At 34.8% G+C, this 25,716-nt stretch overlaps 1 protein-coding gene across 5 annotated transcripts in view; it reads left to right on the top strand.

The window, feature by feature from the left end:
- Positions 1–25,716, top strand: part of baz (par-3 family cell polarity regulator) — a 503,422-nt gene that overhangs the window by 359,305 nt on the left and 118,401 nt on the right. For all 5 annotated transcript variants that reach the window (XM_090412006.1, XM_090412010.1, XM_090412009.1 and 2 more), the window contains 3 exons: positions 4,566–5,350; positions 11,559–11,833; positions 21,724–21,978. In XM_090412006.1, the coding sequence (XP_090268132.1) occupies positions 4,566–5,350; positions 11,559–11,833; positions 21,724–21,978 (1,315 nt within the window). The remainder of the gene's footprint in view (positions 1–4,565; positions 5,351–11,558; positions 11,834–21,723; positions 21,979–25,716) is intronic.

Here is a 25,716-nt window from a genome sequence, read left to right as displayed (position 1 = left end):
ATATGAAACTACTAATTAAATGATAATTTTTAAAAAAAGTTACACATCCAAACTTCCCATTATATATTGTCAAAAGTCTCTACCAACTTTCCAGGAGAAGACCATATCAGTATTAAAAGATATTTTCCTACCCTGATAGTTCTGCAATTGTATACATTTTTCAGGAGAATGTCTTTAACTGACTGTGAAATTCTTTAAACATTGTATAGAGAACACTTTTTTAAGTTTCAAGAAGCCTATTATGAACTGACTGGAGGCCTAGTCATTTTGGTGCATCCATTTCACCACGCTTGGCAAATATGTACATGGAGGAATTTGAACAAACAGCCATCAGCATGTATTACACAAAACAAAGGTTTTGGCTTAGGTATGTCAATAGCACCTTCATCATTTGACCAGGCTCAGAAGACACCCTCCACAAGTCTACTGAATTCCTCAACCGTTTAAACCAAAAAATCCAGTTTATATTAGCAGTAGAAAAAGACAGATCCGTTCCCTTCCTACATGAAGAAAATCATGACTATCTTTCAATTGACGTCTACAGGAAAAAGCTCAATATCAGACAGTATCTGTATGCCACATCACATCATCCACCACTACCTGGCACAAAAACAAGACATCATCAAAACTCTTAAAGACAGGGACGATTGCAATATCAAGTGATAACAAAAAAGAAATAACATATCTTAAAGACATTCTCCTAAAAAAATGTATACAATTGCAGAACTATCAGTAGTTATTAAATAGTCCATCACATATTTCAGAGCAGCATATACAACAACAACAAGAAGACAGAAGGTGCTTTTTCTTTCTTCTTCTTCATGTAGCTTCCTCAGTAGGTGCAGCACTATGTCCTTCCAGTTCTCTCTGTTAGCGGCTTTCCTTTTTTGTTTCTGCATAACCATGTGACCCTGTCCATGATCTTATATCTTCAAGCCCATGTCCCTCATTTTTTACCTCTTGATCCTTTTCCTGTAATTTTTCCTTTTAAAACTGTTAGTATCATCTGTCCTGCTGAATCTCTCAGTACATGTCCTGCCAATCTCATCTTTCTCTGGATCATTTCCTGTAATAAAGATCTGTGTTCTCATTCTCTGTAGGACATCTGTATTTGTTGCATGATCTGTCCATATCTTCAGAACTCTCCTATAGCACTACATTTCAAAAGCCATTATCTGTTGTCTTACTCTCTTCTTGAATACCCAGGTCTCACATCCATATGTGAAAACTGGCCACAGTAATGTTCTTATCATTCTTTTCTTTTCTTTGTCTTGATATCCACAGAACTTCTGAGCAGATCTTTATTTTTCCATAAGGCATCTTTAGCTATGGCTGTTCTTATTTTTATTTCTTTATCTTGCTTTCCATCTGCAGTAAGGTATGTGCCTTAAATATTTGTATTCTGTTGTATGTTCAGTTTTCATATTATTGATTAATATTTCTGGCTTGGATTCGTTTTCTATTGAGATATTCATAAATTTGATCTTTTTTGCATTTATATCTAATCCAAACTCTTTACCTTCTTCAATTAGTAGTTGCAGTAATTTGATTAATTTGTTTCTGTTTTCTGCTATTAGAATGGTATCATCAGCATATCTAAGATTGTTGTATTTTATACCATTGATACTAATTCCTATTTTTTGTTTTTCAATCTTTTTCATCACTGTCTCAACATAGATATTAATAAATTTGGTGAAAGGATACAACCATGTCTAACTCTTCTTTTTATTTTCACTTCAGAAGTCTCAGAGTTAAACAGCTGCATTTTCTGTTTGGTGTAAATCATTTTTATAATCTTAAGTACACTATCTTCTGTGTCCAATTTATCTAATATATTGAACATTTTATTATGTCTTACCTGGTCGAAGTCCTTCTGAAAGTCTATGAAGTATATATATATATATATATATATATATATATATGTGTGTGTGTGTGTGTGTGTGTGTGTTCCTATTTCTATTAGTATTTTTAGTTCTAGGATAGCATTAATGGTTCCCATTCCTCTTCTGAAGCCTTTCTGTTGTTCACTCAATTCACCAAATAAGGCTCTTTCAATTTCTTATAACAAAGAAATTTTTCTTTACCTTACATTAAAAATGTTACAGATAAGATAGTGGAAGTTTTAAAACAATAAATCTTAAAAGTTATCTTTGGACCACTACAAAAAATATCCACAATGTTAAGATCTCCAAAACAACCTTATCCAGTTCTTAAATGACCAGGATACATAATCTTCTGTATTTGTAGCATTCTGCATTGGACAGATGGTTGATCTGAAGAAATCCAACAGAAAGAATTTGTCAAGAATGTAGAGAAAAAATAGTCACATAAATCAGGATTGACAATTCACACGCAATCTTACATACATACAAAAGCCGAAGTAGACTGGCAACTTACTAAACTGCCTTATATAGAATTCAATAGTTTTGTACGTAGATTTTAAAGGAGCAATTGAAATGATACAATGTCCTACTGAATGTAATAAAAACCAAGGCCTTAAATCAGCTATGGGCATTGTATATTAAAGACTTGCATATTAATGAATTAGGTTATCTTAGACTAATTTACTGAAACAATGAGCCTCACGTCTATGATTGTCTTGCAATGCTTTTCAGCATCTAGTTCAAGTTTAATTTGAACAGTAACAGTTAATTCATCAATCTCTATCTGTCTGTCTACTTTTTTTCCCCCTATTGCTTTTCAATCTGAGGAAGTGTATGAAACTAGTAATTAAATAATTTCTTTAAAAAATTGCATGTGGTATCAGGAGCAACTTGTGCATAGGCACTGCGTAACTGTAGCACCCCCAATTTTTGTCGATATATAAATATATTTATTCATTTATTTATATTTGCTTGTAATATTTAATTTTGTCATCAACAATCCTATACAATTCTCTCATTTTGTATAAAAAATAATAAAAATCCATTTTGTAGCACTTAGGCGAGTGAAAGACGCTAGCAGCACTGTGTTTACCACAGTGTCATATTGCTACGCATGCAAGCATATGCATGTCATTGTGAGATGCGAGCTATTACGTAATGCAGCACTGTCTGTCGCGCAGTTCCACTGTTGTTTATATGCAGTTTGCACCAGTAGTAGAGTGTTCGTAGTGCTTATCGTGTTTACTCCGTCTCTTTAAATATTTGGACATTACAATTAAAGACATAACATTTGTTATAGTTTTAATTTTATAACATTATTGGGGTTGTGATAATGTGTTTTATTTTTAAGTAATTTTGTATACTGAACTGTATAATTTTATCAATAATAAACAATATTTTTTCATGTTTAATTTTTTTTTAATTTTTACCCTAATTTTGATTTATCCAAACACGTACACACTGTACTTACAATGTGCATGTATATTTCGAAAGTTGCAGCATCCCCATGATTTCAAGTAATGAGCCGCCACTATGTGATATACACCAGACACAAAACAGTATGATATTAAGTCTGATGTCACAATACTGGGCTCTTCTTTTTTTGCTTATGTTGTCGAAATTGTATCCTACTAAATAAATATGCTGTAGATTTATGTCAGAGGTATTTTACAATTAGCCATAAAAACTGATAGAATTGCAAAAATATTAAAGCAGCATGAAACAAATGCAACCTAGCCTTCACCACTTTGTGTAGCATCTCCATACTTTTACATTTGATTTTTGAAAACAGCTTCCAAAATCTACTGCAGATTGATTTTCTTAAGTAAACATTGTTCTGTTAGCACTCATTATAATAAACTCACACTATAACAAACTGTTCACTATAATATGCCATTCCTTTCATTTTATTACAGTGAGGGTCAACTGTAATCGGTGGCGTAGCTGGGGGGGGGGGGGGGCGGTCCGCCCCAGGTGGCACTTTGAACCTTTTTCGAACTTTTGCAGTTATTTCTAAAATATTGTAAATATTGTAATACTACTGCGAATTTTCCTCACAATTGCTGTAAGTGTTGCTAGTTGTGATAGGAGTTTTTCTAAATAAATTAGATTAAGAATTACCTAAATAGACTTTCGCCAATGTCATCGATTTTTCTAACAGAAAAGCAAGAAATATAACATTTTAGAATGTTGAAATTAAAGTTTTACTTCAAAAATAAACATTGTTTTAATTTATTTCCCTATACATCATTTTGACTTTTTGTAGTATTTCTCGTTGTATTGAGAGGGGCGGCAACAGCTCTAGCTACACCACTGACTGTAATACTATTCAGTTTCCTTTTCACAGTCTCAAAATTTTAACAAAGAATCAGTCCTTAACAAGACTGATTCTTTGTTAAAATTTTGAGACTGTCTAATAATGTGAAACTAAACTATATCAGTGGCTGTTTACTCACACGTGTGCATTTGCATATTTTGTAATAGTGCTCTGAGATATAGTTCTTAATGAAAGTTCTTAAGTAAAATGAAAATTTATGTCTCTAAATTTTTATTGACCTTGTATAAATTGATTTTTTATTATACTGGAACAAAAATGTATCTTATTATTTTATAAATAATTTGCATAAATCTGAAAGTTCATAAGTAAGAATAAATTGACTCATTTTTTTCTCTCCATTACAGGATGGGAGACTTCAGACTAATGATCAGCTTGTAAATATAAATGGTATATCTCTTCTTGCCATGACTAATAGTCAGGCTATGGAAACCTTGAGACAGGCAATGACTCAAGGAGATGGACCTGTTCCTAATGCTATCATTCTTACTATTGCTCGAAGGATGCCACCTCCTGGAAAAACTGAAACCAATGATAATGCTGGAGACCATCAGAGAACTGACTCACTTCTAAGTGCCAGTGGAGAATCTAGTACTTCATTTCAAGATACTGTTATCAGCAGGAATCAAATCACAATTCAGGATAATACAAACTCTGACAGTTCAGAATTATTACCTCAGAAATTCAATAAATCACCAGTGAATACAAAAGGTACACTAAACAACAACAGGGATATAAAGATCGATGCTCAGCCACCTGGCCGCAATCCAGTCATTGATCGACTTACAGGGCAAACATCAAGTGGTCGTTTTGGTGCTCTTCGAAATGAATCATACTTGCGGGCAAGCCATGATAGTTGGGGCGCTACCCATTTGCACACTCCAGTTTGTACAACCCCTTTACCAGACACAAAATCTAGCTTAGCATACTCTCCTACTGTGCATATGCCATCCAGTGAGGTGGTAATGATTGAAGATGAGTATATTGGAAGCTCTACTCAGCATAAATTACGCAGCAGGTCTGCTACCCCAGAAAACAGTTTATCACTTGCAAAAACTATAAAAGATGCTGAGTCTCAGGAGTCTGTTAATGCAGAAACTACTTTAGTGAAGAATGAACATATTGCCAGCCAGTAAGTACTAACTAATTTTTGTTGTTTTTATAAGTATAAATGAGATAGTATAGCAATAACTGAAAATGAATTGCATTGTACTATGTTATCATTGGAAAAAATGCAAGTTTTTGCATTTTTCCAATGATAAGAGTATATTGATTATTAGTATATAATAATGATGCAGTATATTACAAGTTGCAGCATTTTAAGTTATAAATTGGGTTATGTATTACCAACCACAAGTGCATATGATTTATGTTTTGAATAGATGTAGTTTATTAATGATACCAACAGATATTTTATAACAGTTCATCTATATAGTTGAAACTTGAAAGATAATGCATGGATTTATAGAGTATATAGCTAAAAATGCAAATGAGCTTGATATTATTAGCATTTGAAAATGTTTGCAGAGCAGAGATGGTCTCGTTATCTAAACAGAATAAAAGTTGAAATGTTAACGCACCAGATATTTGCAAAAATGTCAAATAAAGACCCAGAAAAAGATCAGTGTCATCATGGATAGATGTAGTTTATCCTGCTCTAGGTGACTTAAATGCACAATCTGACAGTTTTGGAATCTAGATAAATCATGTAAATTAATTTTGAAGAAAATAGTTGTTGGAAGTTTTACCACTTGTTTATGCTATAAATTAAAGATACCCGGTAATTTTATACATCACTTGCCTTAGTATTTCCAGTCCTGAAAATACTTCATGTGCAAAATTTGTTTGCTTACAGTTGGATAAAGGATTAAAACAAGCATATAATTTCTTGGTCTCTTTAATTTATAGTATAACAAAGTGGAAAAACCTCTAACAACTATCTCTAATCCAGAGTATTTTAATAATGAGATGTGACACCTTTTGGCTACTCTTATATGAAAATATGACTTCTACGTTATTCCAACTAAGTCAAGAGTTTACGCTGCTTCGAAAGTAGTATAAACTCCTGACTTATATAAGTATTTTATATAAGTAATAATTGACATCCCCATGGGCAAGGCACATTGTGCCATGTAAGAAGTTGTGCTTGTAGCCAGTATAATTTGGAGGAATATGATGCTCCAATGTCACTACAACTGTGTCTAGGTGTGAGAAGGGAACTGACAGAGTTTGAAAGAAGCATTGGATAAGATGCCATGTTGCAAGCCTGTCTGTTTGGCAAATTGTTGACCAATTGGGCCATCCAAGGTCAACAATCACTGATACCATACTGAGATGTAAGTGCAGGGAGTCCAACTGCAAGTGGACTACCCACAGTGGATAACCCACCACACAATCATCAAACGTGACTGTAGGGTACTACAAAAGATAATATCTAAATACCACCATTCGTTGGCTGATACATTGAATTCAGAGTTCTGGACACAGACTGGAACACAAATCACACAAAAACGTTCAGAACTGAGGCTTACAACATGGGTTTTCATGGTAGGGCTACAATATGCAAGTCCCACATTACTCAAACCAACATACAACATAATCTTTAGTGGTGCAAAGAGCATGTACGGTGGAATATGGAAGCTTGAAAAGCTGTATTATGGAGTGTGAATCATGCTACACCCTCTGCCAAGCAGATAGACCGGTGTGGTGGATACCTGGTGAACATCTCTTACCAGAGTGCATAACCCCAACTATGAAATTTGGATGTGGCAATGTGTGATGGTATGGTCCCGTTTTTTTTCTGGTTTGGCCTTGGACCTCTGTGGTGCCACAAACATTGAACTCGAAGAGGTATCTGACCTTCTGAACAATGCAATTCTTCCTACTTTGCAACATTTTTATGGAACTGATCATTGTTTCTTTCAACAACAGTGCATGTTTTAAGGCTACTGCTGTAACTGCGTGGGTTGTGGACATGAACATCATCACATTTGACTAGTCTCCACAGATCTCTAATCTCAACCCTATTGAACATCTGTGGGATGAATTGGAGCATTGAGTGAGGTCATGAGACATCTGCCCCACAACAGTCCAGGACTTCATTACATGCCTACAGAAGGAATGGTTCAAAGTCTTGACTGAATGTTAATGTACACTATTCCCCATAGGATTGCTGCAGTGAAAGGAGGTCCTAAATCTTATTAAAAATGGGAACCATGGTGCTTTGTTCCTCACACTATGGCATCTGTTGACTTCTTTCAAAGCAGTGTATGTTCTAAATGCATATTCTCCACTTTATGCAATAGCCTATGATGTATCCTATTAAATGCCTTAATTAAATTTAACAGTATCATAGTGTATCCATTCCCTTTATTCAATTCCTTGCAGAGTATAGCTTGTCTGTTAATCCAATTCTGTTTGTGATTTCTTACCACCTTCTCTAAATTCTTCACAATCACTCCAGAGCCTGCTGATAGGTCACTATTTAGACATCGGTTTTTGCTTCACCTTTGTACAATGGAATTATCATACATTTTTTCCATTCCAGTGATATCTTTCCTGAGCTGAAATTCAGGTTATACAAACATCTTAAGGGCATAGGCTATTCAACTGAACATTCCTTTAGCATACATGCTGATGTTACATCTATCCCTATTGCAGAATTCTTATCTAGGTTATGCAATAGCTCTTGAACTTCATTCTTATGCACCTCTATCTCTCCATCCAGTGTAGTGGTAGCATTGTGTTTTATGTGACATAAACCTGGTTGATAGCTCTTAGCAAAGTGAGCTCTCATTATTTGAACATTCTCATCTGCTTCTGACACATGGGTGTAGTCTGAATTTGCTAAAGCTATTCTCCCACATTAATTTTTTCTATTACTTGCAGCATGGTGAAAAAACTCTTTTGGGCTGCCTTTAGAATTCACATTCAATTTCTTTTCGTATTCTGATTTAGCTTTCCATACAATACTTGTTACTTTTCTGGTTTGCACTTTATATAGTTGATAAATCCTCTCACTGTTGTTCTCACAATATTCTTCCACATCATCATCATCATCATCTTATGGATTTCTTGCTTAATAAGATTGCATATCCATTTCACTCCCACTCTATTTGTTCTTTGAACTCCAGGGATACATTTAGATACTGCCTAAACACTTGACTTTTTTGAATATTCCCATGCATTGCTGATATCTTTTACATTCAGTAATGGATACCATGTGTCCAATAATAATTATTATTATTATCATTATCATCATCATCTGTGACCTTCAGGGAGTGAAGGACTTATCGAGGGAGGCTATACATCACCCAGACGAGCTCTCCTGTCTTCCCTTAAACTCATTCACACTAGATGCACTCACCACTTCAAGATGCAAACTATTCCTATCATTCACTGCTCTGTAGGAGAAAAATCTAGCTCTTAGCCCTATCAGAAGTGCAAACAAACTTAACTTCCATGGATGCTCCCCTATTCTCTCTCTCCCTCTCTCTCCACCTTCTATATAACATAAAGTTTCATCAGATGATACCCAGTAACACCCATTCAAAAGTTTCTAGCCCTCTGTCATATCATCTCCCTCTTCCTCCTTTTAACTAGTGTGTGTATTCCACATATTCTCTTATGGCCTCATAATGTACATTATGTAATCTCAATATAATCTCTGTAATCCTTCTTTGCACCATTTCCACAGCTTCTTTATCCTCTTGGAACCTAGGAGACTAAATATGCCCACATTAGTCATGGTGAGGTGTTATCTATGCTTTCTAAAGAGTCAAAATTATTTCCTTATTCTTACATGTCTAATTTATATAATTATTTACATCTCAGGAAAGTACTGTGTGATCACTGTTGCCAACTGGTGGTAAAATAATTGCATACTTAACTGATATCCCTTCTGATGCTATGATCAAGTTTTACAATTCCTTCTCCCATATGATGCTTGAGGAAGTTGTCTCACAACACCTCAATAAATTCTCCATTATTCTTATCATGAGATTTCTCTTCGTCCAAATCAATGTTTGGGTAATATAAGTCACTCCTAATGATTACTCATTTAGTACTCATGAGAGTAATTTAGCAATGCATTTTATCATCCCTAGCAACTAAACTGCCAATCTGTGGGGGAAACCCACCATATAGCCTCGAACTCACTGCCATATGGATATTTATTACTGTTGTTGCTTTCATGCATTTCTACCCTAACAGGCCTCAAGTCATCTGATATCATTAGTAGTACTCCCCTCCTCCTGTCTCTTCTTCATTCCTGAAAATACTATACCTTTTACACTCTACCCCACTTGCATCATCCGACTCTGATAGCCAGGTTTCACTAATGTGAGGTATTAGGACACAACATATTTGATAAAGCAACAAATTCGAGCCCTTTTGTTCCTCATTCTTCTTACATTTGCTTATAAGCCTAACCAGGACTCAAGAAATTCACTCATCCCCTTGTCACAGGTGAGTAAGCAGAGACAAGTAGTGAGGTAATTTTGGACCTCATTCTAAATATATTCAAATATATTATTTGTTTTACATAAATTTACACTTAAAAAAATATTCATTCACTGTCAAGTTATTTGATCATGGTGACTGCCAACAAATTTATTAGAGAAGTTTTATTTTCAGAGAGTTTAAAATAATTCTTCTGAATCTGAAATCCCTACTTCAAACACTACATCATTCTCTTTTAAAGAATCACTGAAAGAGTTGATGTTTTAGTTACTGGGTTTCTCTAAAAGTCATAACATAAACCAATCCTCTTCGCTTTCTTCTCTCCTTTTATTTCCTTTAAGTTTCAGACCCCCCCCCCCCTCCCATATTAAAGATGAGTCCTTTTTTGTAGTACAGTAATTAAAAAATTCAACCTGTCAAAACATTTCCCCCCTCCCCTCTCTCTCCAACAGTTTTTCTGTCATCATTTTCATAACATAACAACTGATAACTTATAAACGTTTTTCATAAAGAAAGAAAAACATTTATAAGTTATCAGTTCTAAAAGGCGTCATAAATTTTGAGACTTCGTAAATATCCACTTTAGAGTTCCAAAATTCTCCCCATTTCACTCACAACAATATTATAGGGTTCTTTTCACTCCATGCATGCTCTACTACTTGTCACACTTCCAGTTTCCATTTCAGTCATGAAGCGATAAAGATGAGCAGCCTATATGTTATGGTTACGCCCCTTTACTTAAAAATAGAAAACACGTTTGTTTTGTCAACATAACATTTAGAATTTTTTTGTTTTTTTTTAATCACCTGTTACAACATTATATAAAGTGGACCAATATCTTGGGCAAGTAAGCTTTTTTTTTCCTGGCAAGTGTATTTCTGGAGCCCTGGACATAACAATTATCACTTGGCTTTTTATTATACTTAACTCTACAGTTTGCTTAGCCATGTTGGATAACTTTCTCTTTTCACCTCCCCATATACACTCAAAGGATCCAAACTCAAACCATACATTTCCACTTCTTTGCCATATACCCAGGGGACTACAAGAGAAAAGAGTTGGTCTTTAGGGAAGTAGATAAGGGAGTTAATTCCAAGTAGAGTTGTAGAGTACTGCAGTATATTCTTAAAGGTTCTGGATATTTTTTCTAATATATTCCATATATAGTGATAACAACACTGTTGTCTATATGTAGAAAGGGTCAAGGTTTATGAAATTTAAAGTGCAGTATTAGCATATTCAGGAAAAGGTGATATGATATGATGTCAATTTTTAAGTTTCAGAATTTTACTAGATTAATGCAGAAGGAATTATACATAGAATGAAAAGTGAGAGAGGGAGAATAAGATGCCATTCTTTTGATGTAGACTTATAGTTGGACTGTTGCACTTATGTATTTAACAACTATTTTGGTGGTGACTGGGAATTTTCCAACAAAAGCTATTATGTTAGTTTCAGGAATTGAAATTTTCATTCAGATTTTTTGAGTCCATTTTCCTGTATTGCTTGATCATCTCCCTCATGTATATCCCTAATTTGTTGAAAACAGTACTAGAATGAATTCTTTAGTTGGATTTAATCGAACTATATGACTATTGCAGGTGTTATATAACCTTGTCACTTCTTGTTCTTGAGGTGTTACCTAGGATTGTAATATAATTTCAAGATCCTCTGAATATGTTCTGTTATCCAGATGTTCTCCTTCTGTAGCTAATTTTCAGTGCATGTGTGTGTGTGTGGGGGGGGGGGATGTTGTGCTTTAAAAATATTTTTGTGAAAAGGTATTGATTACTTAAGTGAGTTCAACTTTTAAGAATTATTTTTTCTATTTTAATATTCTATAAATTTGACTGTGACTTCTTTGTAAATGCTACTTTCAGAGCACCTCTAGAAGAAAATCCTGGATTTTCAAGAGATGGTTTTGGTCGACAGAGTATGTCTGAAAAGAGGCATGCTCAGCTTGATGCACGTAATACTGATACATATCAAAGAAATAAGAAAGCCAGGGAAGAACGTGAACGACAAAGGCAAGAACAATCTGATTCAGAAAATCCTGAACAGAACAATTCATCCCAAAAATTACAGCTAGATCATTGTGGTGCTGGTGGGAAAAATCACCTAGAGAAGGAACAGTCAGAAAATGGATCAGTAAATAGTATGTATTCATATGTAGTTACTTTCAAATCATCTTACCTACGAGGTGAGCAATGGTAATTTAAGAAAATCAGACATATAGAATGCAGTTCACTTAATTTGGTGCTATGTGTCTATATTTTGGGCATATAGAATTAGTTGTGGCGATATTTCTCATGTTTTTTAAACTGAATTATAATTATATTAAAGAAATTTTTAATTTATTGACATTACCTTAATGATTCTTATTTTTAAAGATACCTGTGGCATAGTATAATTATTAAAGAGCACATAAGTCCACAGTAATAACTTTTAATTAATAAATAAGGTACAGATATTTCATATTAAAACTAATAGTACATCTTCAGTGTTACAAACAGAAAGGAATGGAATATAAGTAACGAATATTTGTTGGATCCCCTATTAAAATACATTGTTGTCATGATCTAGGAAATGAAAGAAATTAATAAAGAATTAATATTTAAGATAATTGGTTTTTTAATGATTACATAAAATAATTAATAAATATTAATTTCTTTCATTTCCTAGATCACGACAACAATGTATTTTAATAGGGGATCCAACAAATGTTTGTTACTTGTATTCCATTCCTTTCTGTTTGTAACACTGAAGATGTACTATTAGTTTTAATATGAAATATCTATACCTTATTTATTAATTAAAAGTTATTACTGTGGACTTACGTGCTCTTTAATAATTACCTTAATGGTTCATTACCCTAAATTTACTATTATCACAAAAAAAAAGTTGGATTTGTTCTTTTTGGAATGAATTTAAATTAATAAAATTATATATTAGTTCTTAACAATTTCAAGTAGATTGATCAAATTTTAGAAAGGGAAATTAGTTTAAAGATCATAAATATGAGAATTCTGAGAGAAATTACAGCAGGGAACAGTAGTACTAATAGCAGAATCATCTTAAAAATGATATTAGGAAGAAACTTGACATTTTTAGTATTTAGCAATGTGTAACCAAAGTTCATTTCACATAGTATTGTCACTTAAACAGAATGGAAGAGGAAAGGTTAGTGAATCAGATGTTTAATGTAATAATGGCAGAAAAAGCATGCATGCAGTGGAAGACCAAAATCTAAGTAGATTAATGCAGTTAGAAGACTCTAAAAGACAGAAATAGAAGATCTGATAATATTAGAGTGTAGGTAGCTAACAGTTTTCCCTGATAGTGTAGTAGACTAATTCGAAGGGAAATTGTTGACAGGAGATTAGTAATAATATAAACTTAATTGCATAGTACTGTCGTAGCATCCTATACACCACTTGAGAGCACATATCAGGAAACTGATATTGAAATTGGACTCTGAGATTTATTTTGTTGCTTTGTCACATGCAAAGTTTAGGGAGAAATCAAACTTTTCGGATCATGAAAGAGGACATCATAGAATTAAAAAAAAAAAAAAAAGTAGTTGTTTTGGAGATGTAAACAGCAGAGTAGAAAATGAATTAGTATAGAAATTGTTCTAGAAATTCTGAAGAAAAAGAACACGGATGATAATAATGACAAGTCGCTGGTATATATTTCTGCTCAGGACATGGACAAGTCATTCTACAAAATAAAATAAACATAAAATATGCACATATATATTTAGAGATAATGTACATATGCACAAAACATGAAAGTCTTATCAATTATATTACTGTAGATTGTGATGTCTTCATCATCAGTTTTCCCTGATCTCACGTGCTCTCAAGAAGTGTATAGGTTACTATGAGAGTACTACATGCTTAAGTCATCATCATCAAATTCCCGATATATATCCTCAAGGGGTGTACAGGATATGATAGAACTACATGAAAAATTACATCATTACTAACTTCCTATCTACAATTTTCCTCCAAATCAGTCTGTTACCTGTCAAGACTCCACCATTATCAGATCTTATCTTTTTATCTTCTAAGGAACTTTATACTGTATTAATCCACCTATATGGTCTTCCTCTGGGTCTTTTTCCTGCCAACCTGGTAGACAACATTTGTTTTGCTAATCTTTCCTCTCCCATTCTGTTTAAGTGACCATAAGACCTGAGATTAGCTCTGCTAACACATTCCTGGATGCCAACAATGTCAAGTTCTTTCCTATTATCCTCATTTTTAATATGATATTGCCATTGATTCCATCTGTTCATGCCCTTAATCTTTCTCTGGACTCTCATATCTGCAGTCTCTAGTCTTTGGTCAAGTGATTTAATTCTGACCCAGCTCTTAGATCCATAAGTTAAAATTGGTTTGAACACTGTCTTGTATACAGCTAATTTAGTGTTTTGACTAATTTCTCTCTTATTCCATATAAATTTATTCAGCGGACTTCCTGCCATACCAGCTTTTTTGATTCTGTTGTCTATTTCTATATTTAATTTACCATCTTCACTAAAAATTGTGCCTAAGTAGCTGAAATGTTTTACTTGTTCTATAGGTTCTCCGTTCAAAATACAGTTGACATTTTCAATGCTTCTGCCTATTTTCATTGTCATTGTCTTTTTAATGCTGACCTTCATACCTATCTATTACAACAGTTATTCACTTTAGTCAGGGAATCTTGCAGACTTGTAGCGGATTTATTTAGAAGTATAACATCATCCCCATAAAGCAAAGAGCTGAGATTAATATCTTCAATTTTGATATCAGGTTTAATATCACTTTCATTCATAATGTGATCCATATAGATAACGAATAACAAAGGGGATAATGTACATCCTTGTCTGACACCAGATTTAACATTAAACCACCTTCCTGTACTTCCTTCAATTCTAACTGCTGATTTACTACTCAAATAAAGACTAAGTATTGCTTGATATAATGTCCCATTGACACTATATAACTGTAATGTTTCGAATAGCTTCTCTCTTGGCACGTTGTCATATGCCTTTTCCAGATCTACAAAACTTGAATACAGCTCTTTGTTATATTTCCATGATTTCCCAACTATCTGTCGTAAAGTGAAAATCTGATCCTGACAGCCTCTATTTGGCCTGAATCCAACTTGTTCTTCACCAAGCTTCTCTTCCACAATTCTTCTCAACTGTTTCTCGAGTATACTTGCATATACCTTACCAGGAAAACTCAGTGGAGAAATACCTCTGTAATTCTCACATTCAGTTTTATTTCCCTTTTTATACATGGGTACTATGAGACTGTGAGCTGCTGTAAGACTTTTATACCACCATACTTCAGCATTTCTGGTCAAATATCATCTACTCCTGCTGCCTTGCTACATTTCAGGATTTTGATGGCTTTTTCTACTTCAAGTATGGATATATATTCCTGACTGCATGCCTGGTCAGTGTTTTTTACCACTGTGCTGTCATCACTGCTTGTTTCATTAACAATTTTTCAAAGTAATTACTCCATAAAGTATCTTTTTCTCCAGTTTTCATGTCACCTTTATCATCTCTAATTCCTTTTACAGCACTCTTTCCTCCATTTCTGAGCTTCTTCAACAACCTCCAGAATATCTTGCCATCTTCTTGATATTTATTTTCTATGTTCTTACCAAAGTCCTCCCATGGCTTTTGTTTAGCTAGTTTTTACAGAGTGTTTAGCTTTCTCTGTATTCTCTAAGAGCACAACTGACTTATTTGCCAGGAACTATTGATATGCTTTCTTCTTCTTTTCTTTCACTGCCTCTTTGACTTCCTGTAACCACCATGGAGTCCTGATTTTCCTATCCTTGCAGACAACCTCACCACATGCTTCTCTGACTGAATCATTCAGGGTTTTCTTCAAGGTTTGCCACTGAATCTCCAAGGTTTGGTTCCTGTTCTCAAACTCTTTCATTTTTTCTTCAATAATCTTTGTGTATTTTAGTCTACAGGTCACATCTGAGAGCTGCTCAACTTTTATTCACTTTAAAGCTTTCTTACATGTTCTTCTTTTTCAATATGAAATTCAATTTTATCCTTCTCAAGACTAAATGGTGATCACTTCCAATTTCAAATCCTCTGTACACTGTGGTGTCCTGCACCAGGTAGAAAACATCACTATCAACAATAACGTAGTCAATGTGACTTTTCTTATTCCTTGCCTCTTCTCTCCATGTGATTTTACTAACACGGTGTTGGAACATTGTGTTAGTAAATTGTGTCAGTCCATGTCCTGAGCAGAAATCCAACAGGTATTTGCCATTATTATTAGCTTTGCTCTTTTCTCCAAATTTTTCCAATATATTTTTCTACTGACAATCATTTCCTACTCTGATTAAGTTTACATTATTAATGTCCTGTCAACAGTTTTCCTCCAAATAGTCAATGACTTGTCAGATCTTAAATTTCTGTGTTCTAGGACACTTCTGACTGAATCAATCTACTTAGATCTTGGTCTTACTCAGAGTATTTTTCCTGATATCATGACTTCAAACACTTGTTTTGTAATATTCTTCTCACATTCCATTGATGATACCATCTTAAATTAACTTTGGTTATTGTTAACATAGTCAAGTTCATTTTCCTAATATCTTCATTATTAATATGATTCTGCCATTGATGCCATCTGTTTACTTCCCTAATTAATTGGTTACAGAACCCTTATATCTCTGAATTTTAGTCTTTCATCAACTGTTATGTTTCTTACTAAACTCTGAAATCCATAAATGAAAATTGATTTGAACACGCTCTTGTATAATGCTAGTTTAGGATTTTGGCTAATTTCTCTATGCCATACAAATTCGTTCACTTTTGTCTCCCCCACCATACAAGCTTTGCTTATTCTATTGTCTCTTTCATTATTTAATTTGCATCTTCACTAAAAACTGTAACTGTACCTAAATAGCTGAAATATTTTACTTTATATATTGTAAGTTCTCCATTGAGAACACAGTTGAACTTTTCCATGTTCCTGCCTATCATATCTTTTTATTGTTAATATTGATGCTAAATTTATTACATTATAGCTCTTATTCAACTTAGTTAAAAAATCCTTGATGCCAACCCTATTGTGTTTTTGTTTTAAGGAGTACACCACCATCAGCATAATGCAGACAACTAATTTTGATATCTCCAATTCTAATACTAGGTTTAATGTTACTTTATTTCATAATATGAATCTTATTATGAAATAAAGTAGCATAGAGTGGAGATAGAGTTCACTCTTGTCTCACACCTGATTTTTTATCAAACCACTTTCCTGACAGTCTTTCAAAGTGCTGTATTTACTTGAATATAACTCATACTTTTTCTCCAAAAATTAAAGTTAAAAAATTATGGTGCAAGATATATACTGGGATTTTTGCAAAGGAAAGTTTTTCAGGAAAAAACTAAATTGATGTTTATAATTAAATATTCAGTATTCATAATAATTTATAATTGCTCACATTGTTTATAAAATGAATGTATTTAAATTTAATTATCAGTGTTATTTATGCGATCAGTGTTCACCTTCCTGAGATATATTTGAATTTTTAGTGACAAAACAAACAGCTTCATTATTGCTTGTCCTTTTATTATTTCAGAATCATATGATCTTGAGTTTAAAATCAGCAATGTAACTTGAACGTTTCTCCATATATCAAGGCAAAATTAACAAGTAATTTACAAGACTTGAGATACATTATGAACAATCTTTAATGAACGACTAATGAGAAGTGAAAGTAGAGCACGAAATGAACAGCTAAGAAAACGTGCATATGATTGGTGCAATAATAGCAAAATATTATGCGACTCAACGACAAAGGCAAGCTGATGATTGTTGAGTTGAAATGCTGATTCTCTTCTGGTGAATGGGGGGGGGGGGATGTGTGATCACACAAATCAAATTCGAAGCCAGAAACTTCATAGACAGTGTGCAGGTGCATTATCATGTAACAGAAACCAATTATTGTGGAACAGTTCTTTCCTGACATGTCACATGTGGGTGTACAGACATTGCATCACTCCTAAATAATACCGACTGTTTACTGTGATGCCCTCAGGAACAAATTCACAGTGGATAATTCCAGCCATGTCAAAAAAAATGACCATTGTCTTGACATGTGATTTTGGAGAAGATGTTCCACTCTATTTTCCATGCTCTGTTGTTTCGTTTCTGGATCAAACTGAAACACCAGCTTTCATTGCCAGTAACAATTCTTTGCAACATATCATGATCTTGATCAACTGAATGGATGAAATTTTGACAACATGCAACCTCATGCTCTCTCTATTCGTGTGTCAACGTGTGCAGCACAAGCCTTGAGAATAAATCTTTCTCTTGTGCAAAACTCTTTCTAAGATTAATCTGGCCATTTCCTTACCAACACCAAGTTGTGTAGTGAGTAGCCTAGTGGTTATTCACCTGTCACAGGCAACAGTTTGCTTAACTTTCATCACATTTTCATTTGTCTGTGCAGAAACTGGCCATCCACAGTGTGGGTCATCCTCCAGGGACTTCCTCCCCTCTTTAAACATTGAAAACTAGTGGAACACATGTGCACAGCTCAGGGGGGTCATTGGCATAAACTTTTTTCGGTCTTGGTACACTTCTTTAGCAAAAATAAAAAATAAAATAAAATCAACTAACGCCTTTTTATTCCCGTATACGGGGAGTAGGCAAGGCCATTTAGCCCTATCTAACTTTTGGAGACTGAGTGGGCAGTTCAATCTCCACTGGTGCCAATCAGAGTTAGATGACCCAAGGCTATCACTAATTAAGCAGTACTTAGTGAAGAGAGACGGCTCAAATGTGCCGCCATCTCGTGGTCCCTAACCCTAACACAATGTATTTAATGTCTGAAATAATGTGGGTTCTACGGTCGATTTTCTTGAGTTTACAGGACGAAAAACCCGAGTTTCCGGGAGGAAAAACCTGCTTGCCCGTGCCAGAGATTGACTAACTCGGGAACCGGTCGAAAAAAGGCTTAGAAAAATTTCCTCTAGTTGCCGACTAGACTCGAAACCAAGTCTTCCTTCGTGCGGCCAAGCGCCGTGGTTGGCAAACACCACATCCACTGAGCTACACTTCTTTAGCAGTTTTCCCTAATTTACAGTAAAATTTTATCACAGCACTTTGCTCCATGATGCAACTTCTGACATGCTCCACTCACGCACTCTTACTTCAGTGGCTGCTACACTCCAATTGCTGCATCATCCAATGCAAAAGTTGCACTTGTGATTACCACACACAGTAGCAGTCAAAACTATAAACACATTTGTACTTTTATTCAAAGGACTGTCCTGTAAAAAGAAAAAAATCAATCTCATTAACTTGCACACCGTGTATATGTTGCTTGTTGATCTTGACCTCCTGCAAATAGTCTTTTGGCTCTGTATGTCTAAGCAAATTCAAGAATTTTTATTCTTCTTGTCAAAATGTATGTAATTGCCTTTCTTTCTGTAAGGACCACCACCATAACCTTTATGACTAGTATAAATTTTTCTGTTGCGACTTTATGAAAATGTCATGTCAAAGAAGCAAGATGATTGAGATGTGCATTCCTTAAACAGTTGTCAGCTGACTAATTGCAGCATACAACTAAGAATAAAATGTTTAATTAGTGAGAATGATTTCTAATAAATGAATTGGTAAATATGTATACATATTTGCATTTAAAAAATAAAATAAACTTTTTGCCGTGATTCACCATGATTAAAGGCATTTGATTAGAAAGATAGTCCAAGGATCCAAGAGTTTGATGAAAATTCAGCAACCAGATGCTATAAAAGCAGAAAACTAGAATCCTAGAATAACTTTGCTGAATCTGATCCAAAGGGAGTTTGAAAGAAACTATGCTCAAATCTGAGCATGTTTGGCCGAATGGTTAGTACACCTACTTACGAATGGTTAGTACACCTACTCTTCAACCAGCAGGTTGCAGGTTTGAATCCTGTCGGGAGCATGGATGTTTGTGTGAGGCCACCACTCCCACATGTTGGAAGCCTGAAGCGGCTTCAGAAAGTTCCATGTTTGGTCTCTAGAGTAAGGTTTCCAGACTATGTAAAAATAAAAGAAATACAAAGAATATAATTATTTGTCAATTTTGAAATACATACTACCAGAATGATTCTAAAAAAAATAATCACTGTGAAATGATAATTCAAAAACATGATCATTAAACCTGTGTTTATTTTTCATTAGGCTGTTTTCATTCTCTTAAACCAGAAAATATGTTAACCTTGTATCTAAGACTGAATACACCATCTGTTGTTTTATCTTTTACCTTTGAAGAAGAAATGCATTGGTTCTAATCTGATAAAGAATTTTTTAATGTGTCAGTCTAAGTTGTGATGTCAAACTTATTATGTAAAAACTTGCACTAAATGTATGATTTGTAGGTAGTTGAATAAACAAATCACTTAATATGTGTGTGTGTATGTATGTATGTATGTATGTATATATATATATATATATATTTATTTATTTATTATTATTATTATTATTATTATTCAGGCCTTCATGGAGTCAAAAGACTCATCGCGGGAGGTCCTTCCTAAGAAACACAAAGTCTATCATACCACTCCTTAAACTCATTGGCCGTTCTTGCTCTCACCACTCTATCAGGCAATGCATTCCATGGTTCAACCACCCTCCATGCAAAGAAACCACTCCTCACCCTCTTGCTCACAGTTTCTTTTCATAACTTCCAGGGATGGCCCCTTGTCATCACTCCTTCCCGTTGTTCAACCAAGTGAAAGAACTCGTCAGTGTCAACCCTGTAACCACCTCTCAACAGTTTAAAAGTCTCAATCATATCACCGCTCCTTCTTCTATCCACCGAAATCTACAGTTCACATTCCCTCAGTCGATCCTCATAACTAACATTGTACAGTCCTGAAACCATTTGTTATCTGCCTTTGTACCCTTTCCACAGTTAATTTATCCCTTTCAAATCCTGGGGACCAAATCTGAGAACAATAGTCTAAGTGTGGTCTGATCAGTTTATTTATCCTATTCTTTCCTCCTCTATCATTCACATAACTCTCTCTCATTCCCTCTCTTCTACTGTTCCTATTCTCTCTTCTGCCATTCTCATAACTCTATCTCATTCCCTCTCTTCCACTTATCCTATTCTCTCCTCTTCTATTTTTCACATAACTATCTTTCATTCCTTCTCTTCTACTGTTCCTATTCTCTCCTCTTCTACCATTCACAAGTTTCTCTCACTCCTACTCTGATTCGCTTTGCATTCGTCTCTTCCATTTGCCTAATCTCTCATCTTTCACACTTCTCATCTCATTCCCTAGACATTCCACCAGCACTTTCAGCTCATCTATCTCTCTCGGAAGTCAGCCACTCTTATTTGCCATTCATCCTCCCAATTGAGACCATAAACAAAAACTTCACTGTCATTCAACCTTTCCATACTCTCCATTCTCATTTCTCATTATTTTATTCATATTTCTCTCGCCCTCTATCTTACCACTCATCTCTATGTGGAGAATCTCCCGTCTCTGACTCAATAAATTGTAGTTTTGTTCATTAGATTAAAATATAAAAATAATGAAGAAAAAGGCAATTTGAATTAAATTTTAATGTGCTACATTTTAAACCCAAAAATAATGTAGGCTGATTTTAAAATTAACAGTTATTTGAATTTTCTGAAATTTAATTTCTTAATTCAGGCTTTTTTAGCAGATAAACTAATTACTAGTTATCTCAATGAAAACACATTCTGCAAAAGCAAGAGCACATTGAATTATGAGGAGTTTTTCTAAACCACCAAGCATAGAAAACCTAATTTGTTCTTTTAATGGAGATTGCTCGAGATAATCTCAAAGCGTTCTTTAAGTTACCAGGGATCATTAGATCTGTTGCATAGTGGTCCAATAGGATCACTATGTAAATAAATCCTTTTACATTTCAGTGAATAAGAAGTGCAATTAGAAAAAAAATAAAATTATAGTAATCACAATCAAGAAATCAACATGAAATCAATATGGTATTATGAAATTGTATTTTGGAATAGGAATCTCAACAGATGGCATGGTTGAAGTTCCTAATAAAGAAAAAGTTGGACCATCACTTGGGATGCGAAAGTCAAGCAGCCTTGAAAGTTTGCAAACTATGCTTCAAGAATTGCAAAAAGAAGAAGAAGAAGCCGCATTGAAAAAACGTCCAAGACCAACTACCAGAGCTTCCCGTGGTCGTGGCTGTAACGAGAGTTTTAGAGCTGCTGTTGACAGATCATATGATGTTCCAACTTCTGAAACAATGGAAACTTGTAAGTTTGAAATTTTGAATAGTTGTATTGAAAAGTTTTCTATATGTTAGTATAAATATTTGTCTTTTGAAAAAAAAATTATATACTAGATAACTTAGTTATTCAGTTATTCTACGCATAGGGAATATATTTTAATAGGTCATGTATAAAGTTCCATCATAATTTCTGAAAAGTTTACAATAATTAAGTACAAGTTGAGAAATAACTGGGATTTTTTATGCACTGAATTAGCTTTGCATTAGGGAACCTTCCCCCCCCCCCCTGCAATAATGCATTGATCCACTCATCTGTGCAGTTACAGCTCACAGACTCCACAAGGTGTCGAACATTATGCATAACTCGACCCATGTCTGCTGCAGGCAACTCCATCAGTACATGCTCATTTCATGGAGGGAGTAGGATCAGCAGTTCTCACACCCTGTTCTTGTTCTAGCATATCCCATACACATTCAATCGGGTTACAGTCAAGGGAATTTGGGGACCAAGAAGGCAATGTGGCAAATTCGTTGTCATGTTCCTCCAATTACAAGCCCTATGACAAGGTGCATTGTCCTGTTTGAAAGTTGGCACTGTGGTCAGGGTAGACCTCCTATAGATATGGATGGAGATGGTCAGCTAAAAGGTCACTATATCATTCACCATTCAGTATTTGTGGGATGATAACCAACAGACCTAGGGCATGCCAGGAAAAAACTTCCCAGACCATAATACCACAAACACTGAATCATGAATGGTACAGGGACCTTTAGCTGACTATCACTGGCCTGTTTAACCCCAACTGTGCAACCACGGGATATGGCTTCATGCTGTTTACATCAAATGTGAACTTGGCCATCAGCATGGTGCAGCAGGAAACGGAACTGATCATTCCAGGCGACTTTCTTTCATCTGTCAAGAATCCATCGCCAACGTTCCTTGGCCCATGTGAGGCATTGTTTGCAATGCCTGGCCGCCATTGGATACCCTTGTTGGTCTCCAGCTGTGGAGAATACCGTGAGTGGACATATTACTTAAAATTATAAAGACGGAATTAACTCATAAAATATTATTTATTAGTAGAATTTTTGTCTGAGTATCACAGGCATCTTCAGTACATGCAAAAAGGCTAATTAAACAATAATTGACAATTCCAAGGGGTGCCACCTAAGTAGTTCATGTAAAATAACTAAAAAAGGTCATTAAGTTTCCTAACTTATTTTTAAAAAAAATAACATAGATGTATATATACAATTTAAAAAATAATAATTTTAATTTTCAATTTTTAAAAAACTTTTAAATTAAAAAAAATAAATACAATAAAAAAAAAAAAATATATATATATATAGTCTGACTATAACCGAGTGCAAATACTCGGTTATGGTCAGTATATATAAATAAAGAATTTCAATAAAGAATTATTGAAAAATTCCTTCTTAATCCTCCTAGTCATCACACAGAAGAAATAAATACATTTAAAGGCAATATGTCTATTCCTTACATAAGTTCAGTTTCACAAAAATTAGCCAAGGTTCTAAAAATATACAATATCAGAACTTTGTTCACTCCACTTCCAAAAATCCATCCTTAATAAGCCACCCAAAACCATGTCATCATCATCTTAAATTTCCTGGTGCGTACAAAATTTGGTGTGATTGTGATATTCCTTATTTTGGCCAGGACAAATCTATTGAATTACGTATGAAGGAACACATGAGGGACATTGCTTACAAGAGACAGCGAGTCAGTGCCTTATCAAGCCATATCCTTTTCTCAGCTAATCCTAATGATGAAACCCCAAGTCATACAGTCCACTGGGACAGATCCACTAACATCTTTCATTGCCATGATGAATTGGAGAGAAAAATCATAGAATCTAGGGAAATCATCCTCAACACTGAAAATCTAAATAATAACTTGAGCTACAACCTCCCAGATGGTCATTCAGCTGTAATCATATACTGGCGTTCACATGATGCTGGAAGCACTCACTCTCCTAACAATGCAACAAACAAAAGAACAGCTTTAAATAGAACTACAACGTTTTCATATTAATTATGTATAGAAACTCTCTATGTTCATAGTTCTTTTAACCTTCAGTGTTTAGTGTTTTTTTTCCCTTTTATAATGTCACCTGATGAAGGCTGTTATAAGCCGAAACTAGTCGTTTTACTATTAAACCCCCTTTTACCTAATTCTCGGTTTAAGTCATTCAACTCATTTCACAATATATGTGTGTATATATATATGTACACAATTAAAAAATAACTTTTAAATTGTATAAGTGGGGGAATTATTGATGCTATTTCGGATGAGCATTTTCCGTGTGTAGAAAACACATAGTGCAGAGATCAATCGCCTGTGTGAAAGTGGAGGGGAGAGTTGGTAAGAGATGGGTCATTAATAAGTTTGATTGCTTTCCTCTGTATTGAGTTAAGCATTTGAGGGAGCTTTTGTGGGTGCTCACCCCATATGGGGAGCAGTATTCGATGGTTGGGCAGATTTGTGATTTGCATAAGGTTAACAGCTATTCAGGGGTGAAGTAACGTCTTGAGCGAAAGAGAAATCCTAGTTTTTTAGAAGCTGAGGATGCAATGGTTGTCACGAGTTTATGCCAGGAGAGGCTTGTCAGGGTAATTCCAAGACGAGAAATCTCAGATTGTCTGAAAATTTGGGTGTTGTCAAAAATAATACTGGGAGAAAATGATTCCTTTTTATAAAAATGAAACAGTACTGGGTTTTATATGCATTGAAATTGACTAGGTATCTGAACCTCATTGAAGGATGGTTTGGAGGTCTGAATTGAGGGCAGTAGTGGTTGCTTTTCTGTAGATTGAGGTGACTTGTGTGGAGTAAGGTTTATCAAAAGAAAGGGAGGAGTGCAATGTGCTGTCATCTGCAAAACTGTGTATTGGGTTGGAGGTAAGCTGAAGTAGGTCATTGATATATAGTAGGAAGAGGGTTGGTGAGAGGAAAGAACCTTGAGGAACCCCGGCATTAGTTGAATGGTGAGAGGATAAGGAACTATCCACCACCACACATAGTGTGCATCCAGACAGAAAGCTGGCAATCCAACTACAGAGGTCTTGAGATAGACCAATGGCAGGTTGCTTAGTAAGCCCTTGTGCCAGACTTGGTCAAATGCCGTAGAGATATCAAGTCTAACCGCTTGAGATTCGCCAAATTTCTCCATGGCATTTGTCCAGAGATTTGTGACATGTGTGAGTAGATCTCCTGTTGATTGGCAGTGACAGAATCCATAGATGGGTATCTTCAAGATAGTGTAGGTGTTGGGAATTGATTTTTTCCATTACTTCAGACAGGACTAAGGTTAGCGAGATGTGGTAGTTGGATTGCAGTGACTTGTCGCCCTTCTTGGGAATGGATTGAATATAGGCCAATTTCCAGGCTGTGGGATAGATACCAGTGGAGTAAGACAGTATGTATAAGTGACATAGGATAAGACACAGTTCTGGTGCTCAAACCTTCAGGACAATTGGAGGAATGCCATCAGGGCCAGGAGACTTTTTTTTGTCTAATTTGGACAGTATTTTACTGATCTCTTTTTACATGTACTGAAGATGCCTGTGATACTCAGGCAAAAATTCTACTAATAAATAATATTTTATGTCAGTTAATTCCATTATTATAATTTTAAGTAATATCCCATACATGAGAGATAAAAGAACCTATAGCACATCAGTGATAATGCAGGTGGAGGGTGGAAAAGAAGAAATCTGTCAACATTTTTCTTTAAGAGTT

The sequence above is a fragment of the Typopeltis vanoorti genome, chromosome 22 (assembly GCF_054136105.1).
Source record: "Typopeltis vanoorti isolate ZY-2024b chromosome 22, IOZ_Tvanoo_1.0, whole genome shotgun sequence".
Taxonomy (NCBI): Eukaryota; Metazoa; Arthropoda; class Arachnida; order Uropygi; family Thelyphonidae; genus Typopeltis; species Typopeltis vanoorti.
The sequence above is the reverse complement of the archived record's forward strand: the minus strand, read 5'-3'. Positions and strand labels throughout refer to the sequence as shown.